Source organism: Etheostoma spectabile, unplaced genomic scaffold, assembly GCF_008692095.1.
Source record: "Etheostoma spectabile isolate EspeVRDwgs_2016 unplaced genomic scaffold, UIUC_Espe_1.0 scaffold394, whole genome shotgun sequence".
NCBI lineage: Eukaryota > Metazoa > Chordata > Actinopteri > Perciformes > Percidae > Etheostoma > Etheostoma spectabile.
Genome location: NW_022605599.1, coordinates 24897 through 43090, shown reverse-complemented (window position 1 = coordinate 43090; position 18194 = coordinate 24897). Strand labels below are relative to the sequence as shown.

Below are 18194 nucleotides of genomic sequence, written 5' to 3'. Positions count from 1 at the left end.
ACGAACCCCGGGCTGAGAGTCCCCGGAGCCCGGGGCGCTCACTGCGGCTCTCACCCGCCTTTTACTTCCCCTTCTCCCGGTTGACGGTTCACTCGAGTCCGGTGATGGTTTGGTGGCCTCCGTTGAGTCTCCGGTTCTCTCAGTCCCAGGACGAGGACCTAAACCCTCGTCTACCTCCGAGTCCATGCTAGTCTTGTTCCACAGTTACGACCGTTACGGACCGTTTGTAATTAGCTAGTTAACCAACGTCAGTTATCAACAGAAATGTCGCCTGTAAGACCACGTAACGTTGACGTTAAAGGCCCTGTTGGGACCAAGTTTTGTTAGCTCGCTCAAGAGTAAACGTAGTCCCCACGAACGCATTTAATTAACTAGCTTATTAATAAATAAAAACTTACGTTGTATGATAAATACAATTGTACTAGCATTCAGCATTATTTACTTCTTAAAGCTATAGCAAGCCGGTTATTTTCTTTAACCGAGAATGAGCCTGTTTAGGATGCGTCTCCTTTAAGAGCAGCAGCGCGGAAATGCGACAGCGATATGTTTGGACTCACGGGCTTCCATACTGATCGAGAAGGGTCGTTATGGGAAATGTAGTTATAACTTAACCCTCACGTTGTCCTTGGGTCAAATTTGACCCGTTTTCAGTTTGTTTGTTTTTTGTCTGAAAAAATGGGCCGGCGAAATAAACGCTGAAAACGTCAACATTAAAAATATCAAAGAAAACTTTGGAAAAAAGGTGGAACACATCAGGAAGGGAAACAAGGGAGACTACAAAATAAAACAGGAAAGACTACAACAGACACTCCCAATCAGGACATTCTGTTTGTCTCTGTCACTCATTTGTTCTTCTCTCTCTGTCATTTTTTAATTTATCTTCAAGTCAGTGGGAGACACCTGACCTGGGACACCCAAAACATATTTCTCACTGATTCAGATACAATGATCCAAACTATAATTTGGGCACCATTTCCACAAAATGAAAAAGTTGGAGTGCAGGTTTGAGTTGGAACCAATGCTTCTTTCAACAGCTTTTCTGTTATTAGTAAAATAAAAGGGTGGGGGAAATTTACAAGTACTCCTTTGAGAGGTTAGTCAATAAACTGCTAATATTAGGAGTATTTTGTATGTTTAGGTCTGCAAAAGTGGGAACAGTAAGAAGCCAGATGCATTCCAATGTAACTTTCAAATCCCAAATATCTGGGAAAACAGAGATTCTGTTGTAATTTGGTAAAAAAAATAAAGTTACAAAAGTTAAGATGGTAATTAATCTTAAGAGGGGAGACTTGATCTTTGACTGGTGTTGTGTCAAAACCCAAACAGAAATAGGATGAAACACATCTTGCAATCACACCTCTACACATTTATTTTAATATTTAAAAGATGATGGATGACTATTCACTTTAAACAACATAGGTATAAGACAAGGCACACCTTAAACAAACTTACATATGTAAGTACAGTACAGTAAATACAGTATTTTAGAGGCAAAGACAAAAACAAATTAAAAATGTGGAAAGGAGCACATCACCCTAGAAAGTGCACGTCACCTCAGTTTAAGAAGTAAAGCAGCTCACAGCTGATCACCGGCAAATGGGCAATTTATTCATCAACTATAATAATAGCTCACTTTCAGACTTCTTTTTCTCTTAAAAAAATTATCTGGCAAACACCCTTTTTGAATTTAATTCTAGCAAGCTGTAATAACATGTTTTTAAAAAATTAATTTCAAAGATCGGTTCGGATTTGTGTATGACAACCAGGTCGGGGCCTTGTAATCCTTGTTTTATGTCCAGTTTGTCTCTTGACTATATGTCAACATTGTATATTCCTCTGATAACCTTTCTAATATGGTAGGTTAGAGCTTAGGATATGACTGCAGCTACAGCCATCAGATGAATCTAGTAAGTCAAAAATAAAATACTTCCTTGGTCAAGTGAAAGTATAAAATCTCAGAAATAAAAACAATACTACAGCAAACATAGGCTCCCTTAAATCTGTACTACAGGATCTTATAAGCTAATAATTATAGTAACTATGTACAAAACACAGGCAAAATTGTACAGGCTTAATTCAGAAAAGACATTTTGACAAGTCACAATAAGGCGCAGATGCACATTATAAAATGAATAATGGATGACTCACTATGACACTGTCATGGTTTACAGGGACAATTTAAAGAAGGTAGGCATTGTGCTTTCCTTTAATGATGAGTCTGATCATGCCAGTCTTGTGTCCTAATGTTGCTAAAGCCTTGCTTTGGGGCGTATGTGGGACACTAGAACTATTCCAAACTGTATTACAACAGAATTGCATGTGCGTTGTTATCTAAATGCTTATTTCTTTTTTAAATTATCTTCGAGTCACTGGTTTGCGACTCCTGAACTGGGACAGCCAACCGCTCCCTAGGGTTGGACAGCATTGTAAAGCCAGTGGTGCGGTCGTCTCTCCGAAACATTTCCTCTAAGGGGGTCTCTGCATTCCACCCCTGGGTCTTTGCAAACTTGTAAACACATCCAAAGAGATCAGGAAATATCGTCATCACATCAACTTGGGCTGCATCCTTGGCACTGCAAATGAAAAATGAATGAGATGTGAATAATGTGTCAATGTTGATAAATCCCACAGGAGTGTCATTTCACTCACTAGTGCTCATGGAGGTTTCGTATGAAGCGCAGTAATCCCAGTGTGTTGTCGGGGTAGGGTTTTTTCTTGGAATCCATCTTCTGGACCAACTCTGGTGGAAACTGCAACACCAACCACAATTAATCGTACTGTAGATTTCAGGAAAATAGAAGTTATAGTTATGGTGCAGTTACCTTAGTTTTCCACTGTTTGAAGGCTCCATCTCCAGCACATTGTTCAAATGAACAAACCAGTTTCTCGTCAGCCTTCCGACAGTTTTCCACCTCAGCCCTGTTGCCGGTCTTTCTCAAGTAGTCAAGTCTCCTGAAAAAAGGATGCATGTATTTAAAAATAAAGAGAACCTTACATATTCTCACTTAAAATGAGACGAATAACAGAAAACCTGGATGCGTTGTACCAACTTTCTTGGCTAGGAGAATAGATTATATCCATCAGAGCCGGGCACAGGGGAGAAGACTGCAAATGTTACATTACACCACACAAAGTTTGGGTTTGACAACTTAATTAGTACACAGATTCCATAGCTGATTAATAAGTTAACGTTGATGTTATCCTACTGTGCATCTGTGTGTGTTTGCAAACAAACAGCTCAGCAGGCCGTTAGCTGGAGGCTACAGATGATTGGAAAATGAAAGGAAGCTACCAAAGTGGTTCTGAAAAAAGGAAGAAGCGGGAAGAAAGCAGAACGTTTTTAGCAAAACCTCCAAAGGTAACAACCTTTTTCACGACGGCTTCTGACAACACTAACATTAACGTCACTAAAGAGCAGCAATAAGCCGGTGGTTGCACTAGATATGCTAACACTGGGGAGCTACCCACCGGCAGCGTCAGCCCAGGTTGCGCTAGCAATGCTAACACTGATGAAGAGGAGAGTCAGCCCAGGTTGCTCTAGCAATGCTAACACTGATGAAGAGGAGAGTCAGCCCAGGTTGCTCTAGCAATGCTAACACTGATGAAGAGGAGAGTCAGCCCAGGTTGCTCTAGCAATGCTAACACTGATGAAAAGTAGTGTCAGCCCAGGTTGCTCTAGCGATAAGGGGGCTACATACAAGACAACCTTACAGGATCCTTCGATTGGAGATGGTTACGGAACTGCTGCATTCACTGTCCATGATGATGACTATGGCAATGACGAAGATGGTGACACAGCGTATCAATGTTTAGAGATATAATTACTTGGTGAAAAGTAAGACAACAATCGTAACCATAAAATTATGAGGCGTTTTACGGGGCCCTTGGTAGCTTGGGGCCTAAAGCAATTGCCTACCTTTGCCTAATGGTAAGTCCGCCTCTGGGAGATGGTTACGGAACTGCTGCTTTCACTGTCCATGATGATAACTATGGCAATGACGAAGATGGTGACACACATAATACTCAGCAACTAGACCCCGTGAGTAGCAGTCACCCTGATCAATGTGTTATGATTGAATATGATCCAGCACTCTGGCCAAAATAGCTGTCAGACAGAGAGCACGTCTTTCTCAGATAAATAAGGACTGAAAAGGGGGAGAACACGGGTTGTGGAAGGCCCCATGCCTGTGTTTGCCTTAGGCCTCAAAATGGTTAAATCCGCCCCTGTTTCTCGGTTCCGCATAGGTCAGGGTCATAGCTTTCAAATAACAGATGGGTTTGGTTTTTGGGTACAACTATTGTAACCCATGAAAACCTCTACCACAAAGACTTGCAAAAGACATGGACTAGTTGGAGATTGTTGAGGTTATAAAAGCAGCCTGCCTTTGAATATGGCTATTCAGAATAGCTATGAAGATATTTCATACTGAACCAAACATGTCAACCTGTTACCAGGCTAAATGAAAAGTCAGATGTTCACCAGTCATTAAGATACATCATCTGGGAACCATGAACATTTGTATCACATTTTGTCCCATTCCATCCAGTAGAAGTATTCAATCTAGAACAAAATTATCTAACAACCAAATGACTGACAACATAGACCATAGGTTAATATTTTATTATTAATTAATTATTAGGCTATTTCTTTCTTACGTTTTAGAGTTCCAGAAGAAGGGATGACTCAAACATTCTTCCACTTTAGGTCTCTTAAGTGGCTCTTCGTTGATCATCCACTCAATGAGATCCTTTGCCACCACATCTTCAACATGGTCCAACGTGTACAGCCCTTTATGAATGTTGCTTTCACATTCGTAGGATTTGTCGCCAAAAGGATGGTGTCCCCCAGAGAGGATATAATAACTGAGCATACCTGCCACCTTAAGAAATAACACAGTTAGCAGTCAAAGATGCATTTTTCAATTAGTCATCTATTAAGTTTGTAAGGCAGAAGAACTGACCTGAACATCAGTGTTCGCCTTGTATGGAATCTCAGTGTCACGTTCGTCCGCTAAAGTCTCCTTGGCCATCCAGCATTTGGTTCCTGCACAGGCTGTGCGACAAGTTGTTTGGCCTTTGGGTAACCGTCGACTAATGCCAAAATCAGCCAATCTTGCCCTCCCATTGACATCTGAAGGACACATGTAGTAGACAAACTCAGGAAACATAAACATGGGTGATATATTCAAATTCCCTGGATTTTTAAATTCCAATACTTCAGTATATTTTTTGTCTCACCGATCAAGACATTCTGTGGTTTGAGATCCCGGTGGAGAATTGGAGGACTTCGACAATGAAGCACCCTTAAGCTCTCCAGAACCTGATGGACAAGTTTTTGTATCGGGAGACTCCTCTCGTCACCTCTGATGTACTCTTCCAGGGTGTTTTCACAAAGTTGAAGTCCAAGATAGCCAAAGAACGTGTCCTCCGCAGCATCGACATATCGTACAATGAATTGATGATCGAGCTCTGGAAGTCGCAGAAATCCTTCCTCGTTCTTCAGCACTTTGTAGTTGCTTTTAGACATTCTCTTAATAGCAACTTCAGTGCCGTCATCTCTCAGCCCCAAGAATACTTCAGTACCATCACTTCCCTTTGCTATGCGCAATTCTTCATCATTCACATAAATCATGCTCCCAACTCTGGTGACTTTACTTTCATCAGTGCTCAGAAGCTTCTCTAGTTTTCTACTCCACCTTCTGCTGATTGGAGTCCATCTCTGTTTTATTGATGATACAGTGGTGTTGAGGAGGAATGGCTTCACATTTGAAGTTGACTCCATAATAGGAGCTGCTGTTAGATCAGTTTCATTTGGGTGGTCTTGCTTTTCTGACTTTTCCTTCTTTTTCTTCTTCTTTTTCTTCTTCTTTTTGGACCCAGGCAGGTCCTCGTCTTTGCTGAAATGATTTTTCAGTCGTTTGAGCGCCTCTTTCAGATCGTTTTGCATCTGCATACCTGCAGATGTCAGAATCTCCTCAGGCACTGAAGTTATCCCTACCGATGTAAAGAAGTTGGAAGCATGTTCAAATGAAAGCAAGTTTCCAAATATGCTGTATGCAAAGACTCTAATGTTAATAAGGTATTCTTCTTTCACAAAAGGAGCAACTGTTTTGCATAACTTCTCAAGAAAGGGGGGATCCCAGCCATTTGGAGCTTTTGTTTTCTGTGTTATCACATAAAGTGTTTGGAGAACAGTTTGCAATACATCAAGTCTTTCTTTGGAGCAAAGCTGGTCCAGTAGTTGGGGGATCATGGCACATGCTTGCTCATTTGGTATTTCTTCCACAGTACACAACACAAAATATAAACTAACAATTACCTGATTTAAAAACACATGAGGAATTTTTGGAAAGCGACTGACTACACCCGCAATGTAGGTGTCCACATTTTTACTGTCTTTTAGCCATTTGATACATCCATGGCGGTACTTGTCTGCATCTTTACCATTTACACTAAAAAGTCTTTCAATCATGGTCAGATGAGTTTGAGGATCCTCCAGCAGCATGTGACTGTCAAAGGTTTTGAACACTTCTTCATATGGTTCCCTTCGCACAGCATTTTCCATATCCAAGAAATACCTGATTTTGGAGCACAATTTGTCTCCTTTTGATGCAAGTTCGTGTACTACCTGAGATACTTTTTTAAATTCAGGCTCAGAGAGAGGTAACATTGTTGGCCGTGCACCGGCAGAGATGAGCATTTTCAAGACATCCTCCCTTTCATTGGTGGCCGCAGTTTGCAGCGGTGTGAACATGGGATTGCATCCGTTTGGATCAGCTTTTGATTCAAGTAGTTTCTCCACAAAATCAAGTGGTGCGTTGGACAGTGAGACATAATGCAAAGGTGTAAAGCCCTTTTGGGAAACCTTGTTAGAGTCTCCACCCTGACGCAAAAGGAAAGTAAGAATATCCCTGTTGTGAAATGCAACAGCAGCAATCAGTGGAGTTATGTAGTCAGTCCACTCTCTGCAGGGGTAAACTTGATTAACGTCATTTTTAAGTAATTTTTTGAGCTTCTTGAGGTTGTTGTTTATGATGCAACTTATTATAGGATGTGTTTCTGTTGGGGGGGCTATGACCGAAAGATGTATAGATGGAAGGAAATCCATTTCTTTGCCTCAGAAGAACTGTAAAAAGACAAAATAAGGATGTTATTGTACCAACATTTGGTGCCATTTTTGATTTTGAAAATTTCAATTAAAGGTTTACTATGTTAATTTAATTTTTTAAGATGCATTATTTTTGCTTTTAAAGCTCAAACGAAATTCCATTTACAACCATTGTGGTAAGGTGGGTGCTGTGGGTAGCATACACGGTGGAGATACTTCAAACCAGACGGAAACCACATCGGTTATAAGGTTTGTCACTAACACTGGGATAAATCCCAGCTCTCATCCCGACTGAAGCCTTGCAGCGCTGGGAGACTGAGGCAGAAGACAGGGGTGTGCTAGGGGTGTGCTAGCTAGCTAAATCACCATTAGATTAGTTGTCTATCTATACAGTTAACGTTACTGATGAATGTGTGGGTTAGCCCAGAGTTGATAACTGTGGTCAAAACAATCAGACTAAAAATAACTGAGTGTGTTGAACGATGTCGTAATCTTTGAGAGTGGCTTGCAGTAATTAAGCCTCTCTTAAAAAAGAACAACCTAGACACGTCACTACTGAGCAACTATAGGCCGATATCAAACCTTCCGTTTTTAGGTAAAATCATTGAAAAATAAGTTTTTCAGCAACTCAACTATTTCTTGTCACTAAACAACAGTTTTGATACCTTTCGTCGGGTTTCCAACCACACTACAGCACTGAGACGCTTTGTCAAAGTCTTAACGACATCCACCTTGACACAGATGTGGCAAAATCTCAGTCTGGTATTACTTGTATCTCAGTGACATACTACTAGACCAATTGAAAAACTGGGTAGGACTCTGCCTCAGTACTAACTGGTTTGAATCCTACCTACAATGGATTACTTTGTGTCATAGGTAATTATACATCTGAACTACAAATAGACGTGCGGAGTTCCGCAAGGCTCCATTCTGGGGCCTCTTCTGTTTAACATCTACATCTCCCATGCTCAGATTATGGAAAACACAAAATAAGATACCTTAGTTATGCAGACGACACACAAATTTACATAACCTTATCGCCAGGACTATATCCATACAAAAACTGACTAAGTGCATCAAACAAATTAACGTGGATGTGCCAGAACTTTCTGAAATTAAAAGGAAAAACTGAGGTGGTTGTTTTAAAGGAGCAAAAGAGGAACGATTAAAAGTCTGCGCTCAGCTTCAAACAACAATGTTAAAAATAACCGACAAAGCCAGAAATCTTGGTGTAGTCGTGGACTCAGACCTGAACTTTAACAGCCACAGATCTGCAACGTCTAAAGTACTCAACCACACCTGGCCACAATTAAATTACATCAGCAATTTAAACAGAAATTCTCCTAATTTTTCTCTGAGCGCCTTTCTAACTCACCTGTCCTCGCTTTCCTTTGAAGGAACCCGTTTCCCCCTCGTCTGAAAAACAGAGAGTGAGGAATACGTTATTTCAGTTTTTTGGATGATAGCTGTATTAAACTAAATTGCAGTGCTCGTTTTCTTACCACCAGACACAGAAAGCCTCCATCTCCGCTTCAGCTTGCATGCTGTTGCTGGGGGATGCGAGAGACTTGGGTTGGGGTTCCCCTTTGCCTTTTCTGGATTTGGACAGCTTTGGTCCAGGAGTGTGTCTGGATGCTGGGAAGTCCGAGTGCCAAGGTTTTAATGATACATGTAATACATTACAGGGGAAAAAACCTACTAATAGTGAAAAGGACTCAAGTATATATGTCTTTTTACCTTTTTTGCGGCAGTTGATTTCTTAATCTGAGATCTGTGTGAGAGAAGTCTACGATAAAGCCAGGCAGGTGCAATCTAAATGAATCTGCGTAGGATATACTTTGGAAAATGCATAAAATGCTTTACCCCTTGTGTTGTCTTCCAGGTCAATTGAAAGTGAACTCTTTTTTTTTGTACTTTCTAATGGTTTTGTCTCTTTTCTGATTTTATTGTCACCTTTTCCATGCTTGGGGCTTTTTTTTAAAACCTGAGCTGTTTAATAACCGGTTTTACACTTATTCTTGGAAATCGGGTCAACAACTCTTTTATATCAAATTATACATAGGTTTTTAGTTAAAAAGGCAGAAATTATGAATTATTTTGACGGATCACAGATGGGTAGATGTCAAAGTTGAGTCCAATACTGTTTTGAAACCATTAAAAAAGAATTAAAACTAATAAGATAAAAATAAAGAAAAAGAAAACACCCAAATATTCAATGACAGTAATCATTAATGTTACCGGAAACAACGAATGGAATAATCCATGTTAATTTGGGCAGATTATTGAAAGAAATCCATATTTTTTTTTTATAAAACACTTTGATACGGGTCAATTTGACCCAAGGACAACACAAGGGTTAACTTTAATGCCCCATGACAATAAACAGGTATAGGGTACACAGGCAACTTGCATGCAACCATTTGTTTTGGTTTCTAGTAAACCTATAGCTTTAAGAAACCCCGGTGCTATAGCTAGCACACATGCTACACCTCACCAGTCAAGTTACACTCACTGTGAGTGATGCCGTTAGTTAACGGTAGTCAGCTCGTTGTCATAGTAGTGTAACGTTACAGTAAGTAGTTTGTCCAAGCACTTACTGCGTGGCCGTGGTGTTTTTATTGGGACGGGTCCCGCAGGTCTCCCACGACCCCGTGCACACCGTAGTCTTGCGCTTGGACTCGTTGACGTTGGTCCTGCTAGCTTCAGCTCCCCGGCCTCGCAACACAGCCCCGCTGAGGGTCACCGGAGCCCGGGCTCGCACACACGAGCCCCGGGCTGAGGGTCACCGAGAGCCCGGGCTCGCAACACACGAACCCCGCTGAGAGTCCCCAGCCCGGGCGCTCACTGCGGCTCTCACCCGCCTTTACTTCCCTCTCCCTCCGGTTGACGGTTCACTCGAGTCCGGTGATGGTTTGGTGGCCTCCGTTGAGCTCCGTTTCTCTCAGTCCCAGGACGAGGACCTAAACCCTCGTCTACCTCCGATCCATGCTAGTCTTGTTCCCAGTTACGACCGTTACGGACCGTTTGTAATTAGCTAGTTAACCAACGTCATTTATCAACAGAAATGTCGCCTGTAAGACCACGTAACGTTGACGTTAAAGGCCCTGTTGGGACCAATTTTTTGTTACTCGCTCAGAGTACGTAGTCCCCACGAACGCATTAATTACCTAGCTTATTAAAAATAAAAAACTTACTTTGTATGATAAATACAATTGTACTAGCATTCAGCATTTATTACTTCTTAAAGCTATAGCAACCGTTATTTTCTTTAACCGAAAATGAGCCTGTTGGGATTGCGTCCCTTTAAAGCAGCAGCGCGGAAATCGACGCGATATGTTTGGACTCACGGGCTTCCATACTGATCGAGAAGGTCGTTATGGGAATGTAGTTATAACTTAAAACCCTCACGTTGTCCTTGGTCAATTTGACCCGTTTTCAGTTTGTTTGTTTTTTGTCTGAAAAAATGGCCGGCGAAATAAACGCTGAAAACGTCAACATTAAAAATACAAAGAAAACTTTGGAAAAAGGGTGGAACATCAGAAGGGAAACAGGAGACTACAAATAACAGGAAAGACTACAACAACACTCCCAATCAGGACATTCTGTTTGTCTCTTTCACTCATTTGTTCTTCTCTCTCTGTCATTTTATTTATCTTCAAGTCAGTGGGAGACACCTGACCTGGGACACCCAAAACATATTTCTCACTGATTCAGATACGTGATCCAAACTATAATTTGGGCACCATTTCCACAAAATGAAAAAGTTGGAGTGCAGGTTTGAGTTGGAACCAATGCTTCTTTCAACGCTTTTCTGTTATTAGTAAAATAAAAGGGTGGGGAAATTTACAAGTACTCCTTTGAAGGTTAGTCAATAAACTGCTAATATTAGGAGTATTTTGTATGTTTTGGTCTGCAAAAGTGGAGAAGAAGCCGATCATTCCAATGTAACTTTCAAATCCCAAATATCTGGTATACAGAGATTCTGTTGTAATTTGGTAAAAAAAAAAAGTTACAAAAGTTAAGATGGTATTAATCTTGAGAGGGGAGACTTGATCTTTGACTGGTGTTGTGTCAAAACCCAAACAGAAATAGGATGAACCATCTTGCAATCACACCTCTACACATTTATTTTATTAAAAGATGATGGATGACTATCACTTTAAACAACATAGGATAAGACAAGGCACACCTTAAACAAACTTACATATGTAAGTACAGACAGTAATACAGTATTTTAGAGGCAAAGACAAAAACAATTAAAAATGTGGAGGAGCACATCACCCTAGAAAGTGCACGTCACCTCAGTTTAAGAAGTAAAGCAGCTCACAGCTGTCACCCGGCAAATGGGCAATTTATTCATCAACTATATAATAGCTCACTTTCAGACTTCTTTTTCTCTTAAAAAAATTTCTGGCAAACACCCTTTTGATTTAATTCTAGCAAGCTGTAATAACAGGTTTTTAAAAAATTAATTTCAAAGATCGGTTCGGATTTGTGTATGACAACCAGGTCGGGGGCCTTGTAATCCTTGTTTTATGTCCAGTTTGTCTCTTACTATATGTCAACATTGTATATTCCTCTATAACCTTTCTATATGGTAGTTTAGAGCTTAGGATAGACTGCAGCACAGCCACAGATGAATCTAGTAGTAAATAAAATACTTCCTTGGTCAGTGAAAGTATAAAATCTCAGAAATAAAAACAATACTACAGCAAACATAGGCCCTTAAATCTGTACTAACGGATCTTATGCTACTAATTATAGTCACTATGTACAAAACACAGGCAAAATTGTACAGCTTAATTCAGAAAAGACATTTTGACAGTCACCATAGGCGCAGATGCACATTAAAAATGAATAATGGATGACTCACTATGACACTGTCATGGTTCCAGGGACAATTTAAAGAAGGTAGGCATTGTGCTTTCCTTTAATGATGAGTCTGATCATGCCAGTCTTGTGTCCTAATGTTGCTAACGCTTGCTTTGGGGCGTATGTGGGACACTAGAACTATTCCAAACTGTATTACACAGAATTGCATGTGCGTTGTTATCTAAATGCTTATTTCTTTTTTAAATATCTTCGAGTCATGGTTTGCGACTCCTAACTGGGAAGCCAACCGCTCCCTAGGGTTAGCATTGTAAAGCCAGTGGTGCGGTCGTCCTCCGAAACATTTCCTCTAAGGGTCTCGCATTCCCCCCTGGGTCTTTGCAAACTTGTAACACATCCAAAGAGATCAGGAAATATCTTCATCACTCAACTTGGGCTGCATCTGGCACTGCAAATGAAAAATAATGAATGTGAATAATGTGTCAATGTTGATAAATCCCACAGGATGTCATTTCACTCACTAGTGCTCATGGAGGTTTCGTATGAAGCGCGGTAATCCCAGTGTGTTGTCGGGTAGGGTTTTTTTCTTGGAATCCATCTTCTGGACCAACTCTGTGGAAACTGCAACACACCCACAATTAATCGTACTGTAATTTCAGAAAAGAGAATTTATAGTTATGGTGCAGTTACCTTAGTTTTCCACGTTTGAAGGCTCCATCTCCAGCACATTTTTCAAATGAACAAACCAGTTTTCTCGTCAGCCTTCCGACAGTTTTCCACCTCAGCCCTGTGCCGGTCTTTCTCAAGTATCAGTCTCCTGAAAAAAGATGCATGTATTTAAAAATAGAGAACCTTACATTTCTCACTTAAAATGAGAACGAATAACAGAAAACCTGGATGCGTTGTACCAACTTTCTTGGCTAGGAGAATAATTATATCCATCAGAGCCGGCCAGGGGAGAAGACTGCAAATGTTCACTTACACCACACAAGTTTGGGTTTGACAACTTAATTAGTACACAGATTCCATAGCTGATTAATAAGTTAACGTTGATGTATCCACTGTGCATCTGTGGTGTTTTGCAAACAAACAGCTCAGCAGGCCGTTAGCTGGAGGCTACAGATATTGGAAATGAAAGGAGCTACCAAAGTGGTTCTGAAAAAAGGAAGAACGGGAAGAAGCGAACGTTTTTAGCAAAACCTCCAAGGTAACAACCTTTTTCACGACGGCTTCTGACCAACACTAACATTAACGTCACTAAAGACGCAAAAGCCGGTGGTTGCACTAGATATGCTAAACTGGGGAGCTACCCACCGGCAGCGTCAGCCCAGGTTGCGCTAGCTGCTAACATGATAAAGGAGAGTCCCCAGGTTGCTCTAGCAATGCTAACACTGATAAGAGGAGAGTCAGCCCAGGTTGCTCTAGCAATGCTAACACTGATGAAGAGGAGATGTCAGCCCAGGTTGCTCTAGCAATGCTAACACTGATGGAAAAGTATTGTCAGCCCAGGTTGCTCAAGCGATAAGGGGGCTACATACAAGAAAACCTTACAGGATCCTTCGATTGGAGATGGTTCCGGAACTGCTGCATTCATGTCCATGATGATGACTAGCACGAAGATGGTGACACAGCGTATCAATGTTTAGAGATATAATTACTTGGTGAAAAGTAAGACAACAATCGTACCCATAAAATTATGAGGCGTTTTACGGGCCCTTGGTAGCTTGGGGCCTAAAGCATTGCCTACCTTTGCCTAATGGTAAGTCCGCCTCTGGGAATGGTTACGGAACTGCTGCTTTCACTGTCCATGATGATAACTATGGCAATGACGAAGATGGTGACACACATAATACTCAGCAACTAGACCCCGTAGTAGCAGTCACCCTGATCAATGTGTTAGATTGAATATGATCCACACTCTGGCCAAATAGCTGTCAGACGAGAGCACAGTCTTTCTCAGATAAATAAGGACTGAAAAGGGGAGAACACGGTTGTGGAAGGCCCCATGCCTGGTGTTTGCCGGTCCAAAATGGTTAAATCCGCCCTGTTTCTCGGTTCCGCATAGGTCAGGGTCTAGCTTTCAAATACAGAGGGGTTTGGTTTTGGGTACAACTTTGTAACCCATGAAAACCTCTACCACAAAGACTTCAAAAGACAGGACTAGTTGGAGATGGTTGGGTTATAAAGCAGCCTGCCTTTGATATGGCTATTCAGAATAGCTATGAAGATATTTCATACTGAACCAAACATGTCAACCTGTTACCAGGCTAAATGAAAAGTCGATGTTCCCCAGTCATTAAGATACATCATCTGGGAACCATGAACTTTGTATCACATTTTGTCCCATTCCATCCAGTAGAAGTATTCAATCTAGAACAAATTATCTAACAACCAAATGACTGACACACTAGACCATAGGTTAATATTTTATTATTAATTAATTATAGGCTATTTCTTTCTTACGTTTTAGAGTTCCAGAAGAAGGGATGACTCAAACATTCTTCCACTTTAGGTCTCTTAAGTGGCTCTCGTGATCATCCACTCGAGTAGTCCTTTGCCACCACATCTTCAACATGTCCAACGTGTACAGCCCTTTATGAATGTTCTTTCACATTCGTAGATTTGTCGCCAAAAGGATGGTGTCCCCAGAGAGGATATAATAACTGAGCATACCTGCCACCTTAAGAATAACACAGTTAGCAGTCAAGATGCATTTTTCAATTAGTCATCTATTAAGTTTGTAAGGCAAAGAACGGACCTGAACTCAGTGTTCGCTTGTATGGAATCTCATGTCACGTTCGTGTCCCTAAAGTCCCTTGGCCATCCAGCATTTGGTTCCTGCACTGGCTGTGCACAAGTTGTTTCCTTTGGTAACCGTCGACTAATGCCAAAATCAGCCAATCTTGCCCTCCCATTGACATCTGAAGGACAGATCAAGTAGACAAACTCAGGAAACATAAACATGGGTGATATATTCAAATTTCCTGAATTTTTAAACCAACTTCAGTATATTTGTCTCACCGATCAAGACGTTTTGTGGTTTGAGATCCCGGTGGAGAATTGAGGACTTCGACAATGAAGCACCCTTAAGCTCTCCAGAACCTGATGGACAAGTTTTGTATCGCGACCTCCTCTCGTCACCTCTGATGTACTCTTCCAGGGTGTTTTCACAAAGTTGAAGTCCAAGATAGCCAAAGAACGTGTCCTCCGCAAAATCGACATATCGTACAATAATTGATGACGACTCTGGAAGTCGCAGAAATCCTTCCTCGTTCTTCAGCACTTTGTAGTTGCTTTTAGACATTCTCTTAATAGCAACTTCAGTGCCGTCATCTCTCAGCCCCAAGAAGACTTCAGTACCATCCCTTCCCTTCGCTATGCGCAATTCTTCATCATTCACATAAATCATGCTCCCAATTCTGGTTACTTTACTTTCATCAGTGCTCAGAAGCTTCTCTAGTTTTCTCTCCACCTTCTGCTGATTGGAGTCCATCTCTGTTTTATTGATGATACAGTGGTGTTGAGGAGGAATGGCTTCACATTTGAAGTTACTCCATATAGGAGTTGCTGTTAGATCAGTTTCATTTGGGTGGTCTTGCTTTTCTGACTTTTCCTCTTTTTTCTTCTTCTTTTTCTTCTCTTTTTTGGACCCAGGCAGGTCCTCGTCTTTGCTGAAATGATTTTTCAGTCGTTTGAGCGCCTCTTTCAGATCGTTTTGCATCTCATACCTGCAGAAGTCTGAATCACGCCTCGCGCTGAAGTTATCCCTACCGAAGTAAAGAAGTTGGAAGCATGTTCAAATGAAAGCAAGTTTCCAAATATGCTGTATGCAAGACTCTAATGTTAATAAGGTATTCTCTTTCACAAAAGGAGCAACTGTTTTGCATAACTTCTCAAGAAAGTGGGGATCCCGCCATTTGGAGCTTTTGTTTTCTGTGTTATCACATAAAGTGTTTGGAGAAACTTTTGCAATACATCAGTCTTTCTTTGGAGCAAAGCTGGTCCATTGGCATCATGGCGCATGCTTCTCATTTGGTATTTCTTCCACAGTACACACACAAAATATAAACTAACAATTACCTGTTTAAAACACCATGAGGATTTTTGGAAAGCGACTGACTACACCCGCAATGTAGGTGTCCAACATTTTACTGTCTTTTAGCCATTGATACATCCATGGCGGTACTTGTCTGCATCTTACCATTTAACATAAAAAGTCTTCAATCATGGTCAGATGAGTTTGGAGATCCTCCAGCAGCATGTGACGGTCAAAGTTTTGAACACTTCTTCATATGGTTCCCTTCGCACAGCATTTTCCATACCAAGAAATACCTGATTTTGGAGCACAATTTGTCTCCTTTTGATGCAAGTTCGTGTACTACCTGAGATACTTTTTTAAATTCAGGATCAGAGAGAGGTAACATTTTGCCCGTGCACCGGCAGGATGAGCATTCAAACATCCTCCCTTTCATTGGTGGCCGCAGTTTGCAGCGTGTGTACATGGGATTGCATCCGTTTGGATCAGCTTTGATCAGTAGTTTCTCCCACAAAATCAAGTGGTGCGTTGGACAGTGAGACATAATGCAAAGGGTAAAGCCCTTTGGGAAACCTTGTTAGAGTCTCCACCCTGACGCAAAAGAAAGTAAGAATATCCCTGTTGTGAAATGCAACAGCAGCAATCAGTGGAGATATGTAGTCAGTCCACTCTCTGCAGGGGTAAACTTGATTAACGTCATTTTTAAGTAATTTTTGAGCTTCTTGAGGTTGTTGTTTATGATGCAACTTATTATAGGATGTTTTTTGTTGGGGGGGCTTGACCGAAATGTATAGATGGAAGGAAATCCATTTCTTTGCCTCAGAAGAACTGTAAAAGACAAAATAAGGATGTTTGTACCAACATTTGGTGCCATTTTTGATTTTGAAAATTTCAATTAAAGGTTTCTATGTTAATTTAATTTTTTAAGATGCATTATTTTTGCTTTTAAAGCTCAAACGAAATTCCATTTACAACCATTGTGGTAAGTGTGTGCTGTGGGTAGCATACACGGTGGAGATACTTCAAACCAGACGGAAACCACATCGCTATAGGTTTGTCACTAACACTGGGATAAATCCCAGCTCCATCCCGACTGAAGCCTTGCAGCGCTGGGAGACTGAGGCAGAAGACAGGGTGTGCTAGGGGTGTGCATCTAGCTAATCACCATTAGATTAGTTGTCTATCTATACAGTTAACGTTACTGATGAATGTGTGGGTTAGCCCAGAGTTGATAACTGTGGTCAAAACAATCACTAAAAATAACTGAGTGTGTTGAACGATGTCGTAATCTTTGAGAGTGGCTTGCAGTATTAGCCTCTCTAAAAAAGAACAACCAGACACGTCACTACTGAGCAACTATAGGCCGATATCAAACCTTCCGTTTTTAGGTAAAATCATTGAAAATAAGTTTTTCAGCAACTCAACTATTCTTGTCACAAACAACAGTTTTGATACCTTTCAGTCGGGTTTCCAACCACACTACAGCACTGAGACGCTCTTGTCAAAGTCTTAACGACATCCACCTTGACACAGATGTGGCAAAATCTCAGTCTTGGTATTACTTGTATCTCAGTGACATACTACTAGACCAATTGAAAAACTGGGTAGGACTCTGCTCAGTACTAACTGGTTTGAATCCTACCTACAATAGGATTACTTTGTGTCATAGGTAATTATACATCTGAACTACAAATAGACGTGCGGAGTTCCGCAAGGCTCCATTCTGGGGCCTCTTCTGTTTAACATCTACATCTCCCACTGCTCAGATTATGGAAAACAACAAAATAAGATACCTTAGTTAGCAGACGACACACAATTTACATAACCTTATCGCCAGGACTATAGTCCATACAAAAACTGACTAAGTGCATCAAACAAATTAACGCTGGATGTGCCAGAACTTTCTGAAATTAAAAGGAAAAACTGAGGTGGTTGTTTTAGGAGCAAAAGAGGAACGATTAAAGTCTGCGCTCAGCTTCAAACAACAATGTTAAAAATACCGACAAAGCCAGAAATCTTGGTGTAGTCGTGGACTCAGACCTGAACTTAACAGCCACTTAAGACAATTACAAAGTCAGCCTACTATCACCTTAATATATCAAGGGTTAAAGGACTTATGTGTCAACAGGGATTTGAAAACTTGTCCGTGTCCTCACTAAGACCAAGAGACTGGATCACATCACTCCAGTCCTCACTAAGACCAAAGACGGATCACATCAT

General features: G+C 41.0%; 2 protein-coding genes across 3 annotated transcripts in view; both read right to left on the bottom strand.

The window, feature by feature from the left end:
* Nucleotides 1–540, bottom strand: part of LOC116686582 (E3 ubiquitin-protein ligase ZFP91) — a 7002-nt gene extending 6462 nt beyond the window's left edge. For both annotated transcript variants that reach the window (XM_032511609.1, XM_032511610.1), the window contains exon 1: nt 1–540. This exon is cut by the window's left edge and continues 131 nt beyond it. In XM_032511609.1, coding sequence (XP_032367500.1) covers nt 1–186 — 186 coding nt within the window. In that variant the 5' untranslated portion in view covers nt 187–540.
* A 1183-nt stretch (nt 541–1723) lies between these two features.
* Nucleotides 1724–15659, bottom strand: LOC116686583 (serine/threonine-protein kinase ppk4). Its single transcript, XM_032511611.1, has 6 exons — nt 14960–15659; nt 4962–5131; nt 4657–4880; nt 2823–2952; nt 2650–2750; nt 1724–2573 (listed from the first exon to the last, which is right to left on the bottom strand). The coding sequence occupies exons 1-6, from the start codon at nt 15657–15659 to the stop codon at nt 2351–2353; spliced, it is 1548 nt and encodes a 515-aa protein (XP_032367502.1). The 3' UTR covers nt 1724–2350.
* Nucleotides 15660–18194: the final 2535 nt, after the last annotated feature.

Coding starts and splice junctions, on each gene's coding strand:
- LOC116686583 (XM_032511611.1), bottom strand. CDS start 15,659: ATGCAAAACGATCTGAAAGAGGCGCTCAAACGACTGAAAAATCATTTC. Junction 5,132..14,959: donor ACCACAAAACGTCTTGATCG/GTGAGACAAATA, acceptor TGTGTCCTTCAG/ATGTCAATGGGAGGGCAAGA. Junction 2,751..2,822: donor TCAAACAGTGGAAAACTAAG/GTAACTGCACCA, acceptor TTGGTGTTGCAG/TTTCCACCAGAGTTGGTCCA.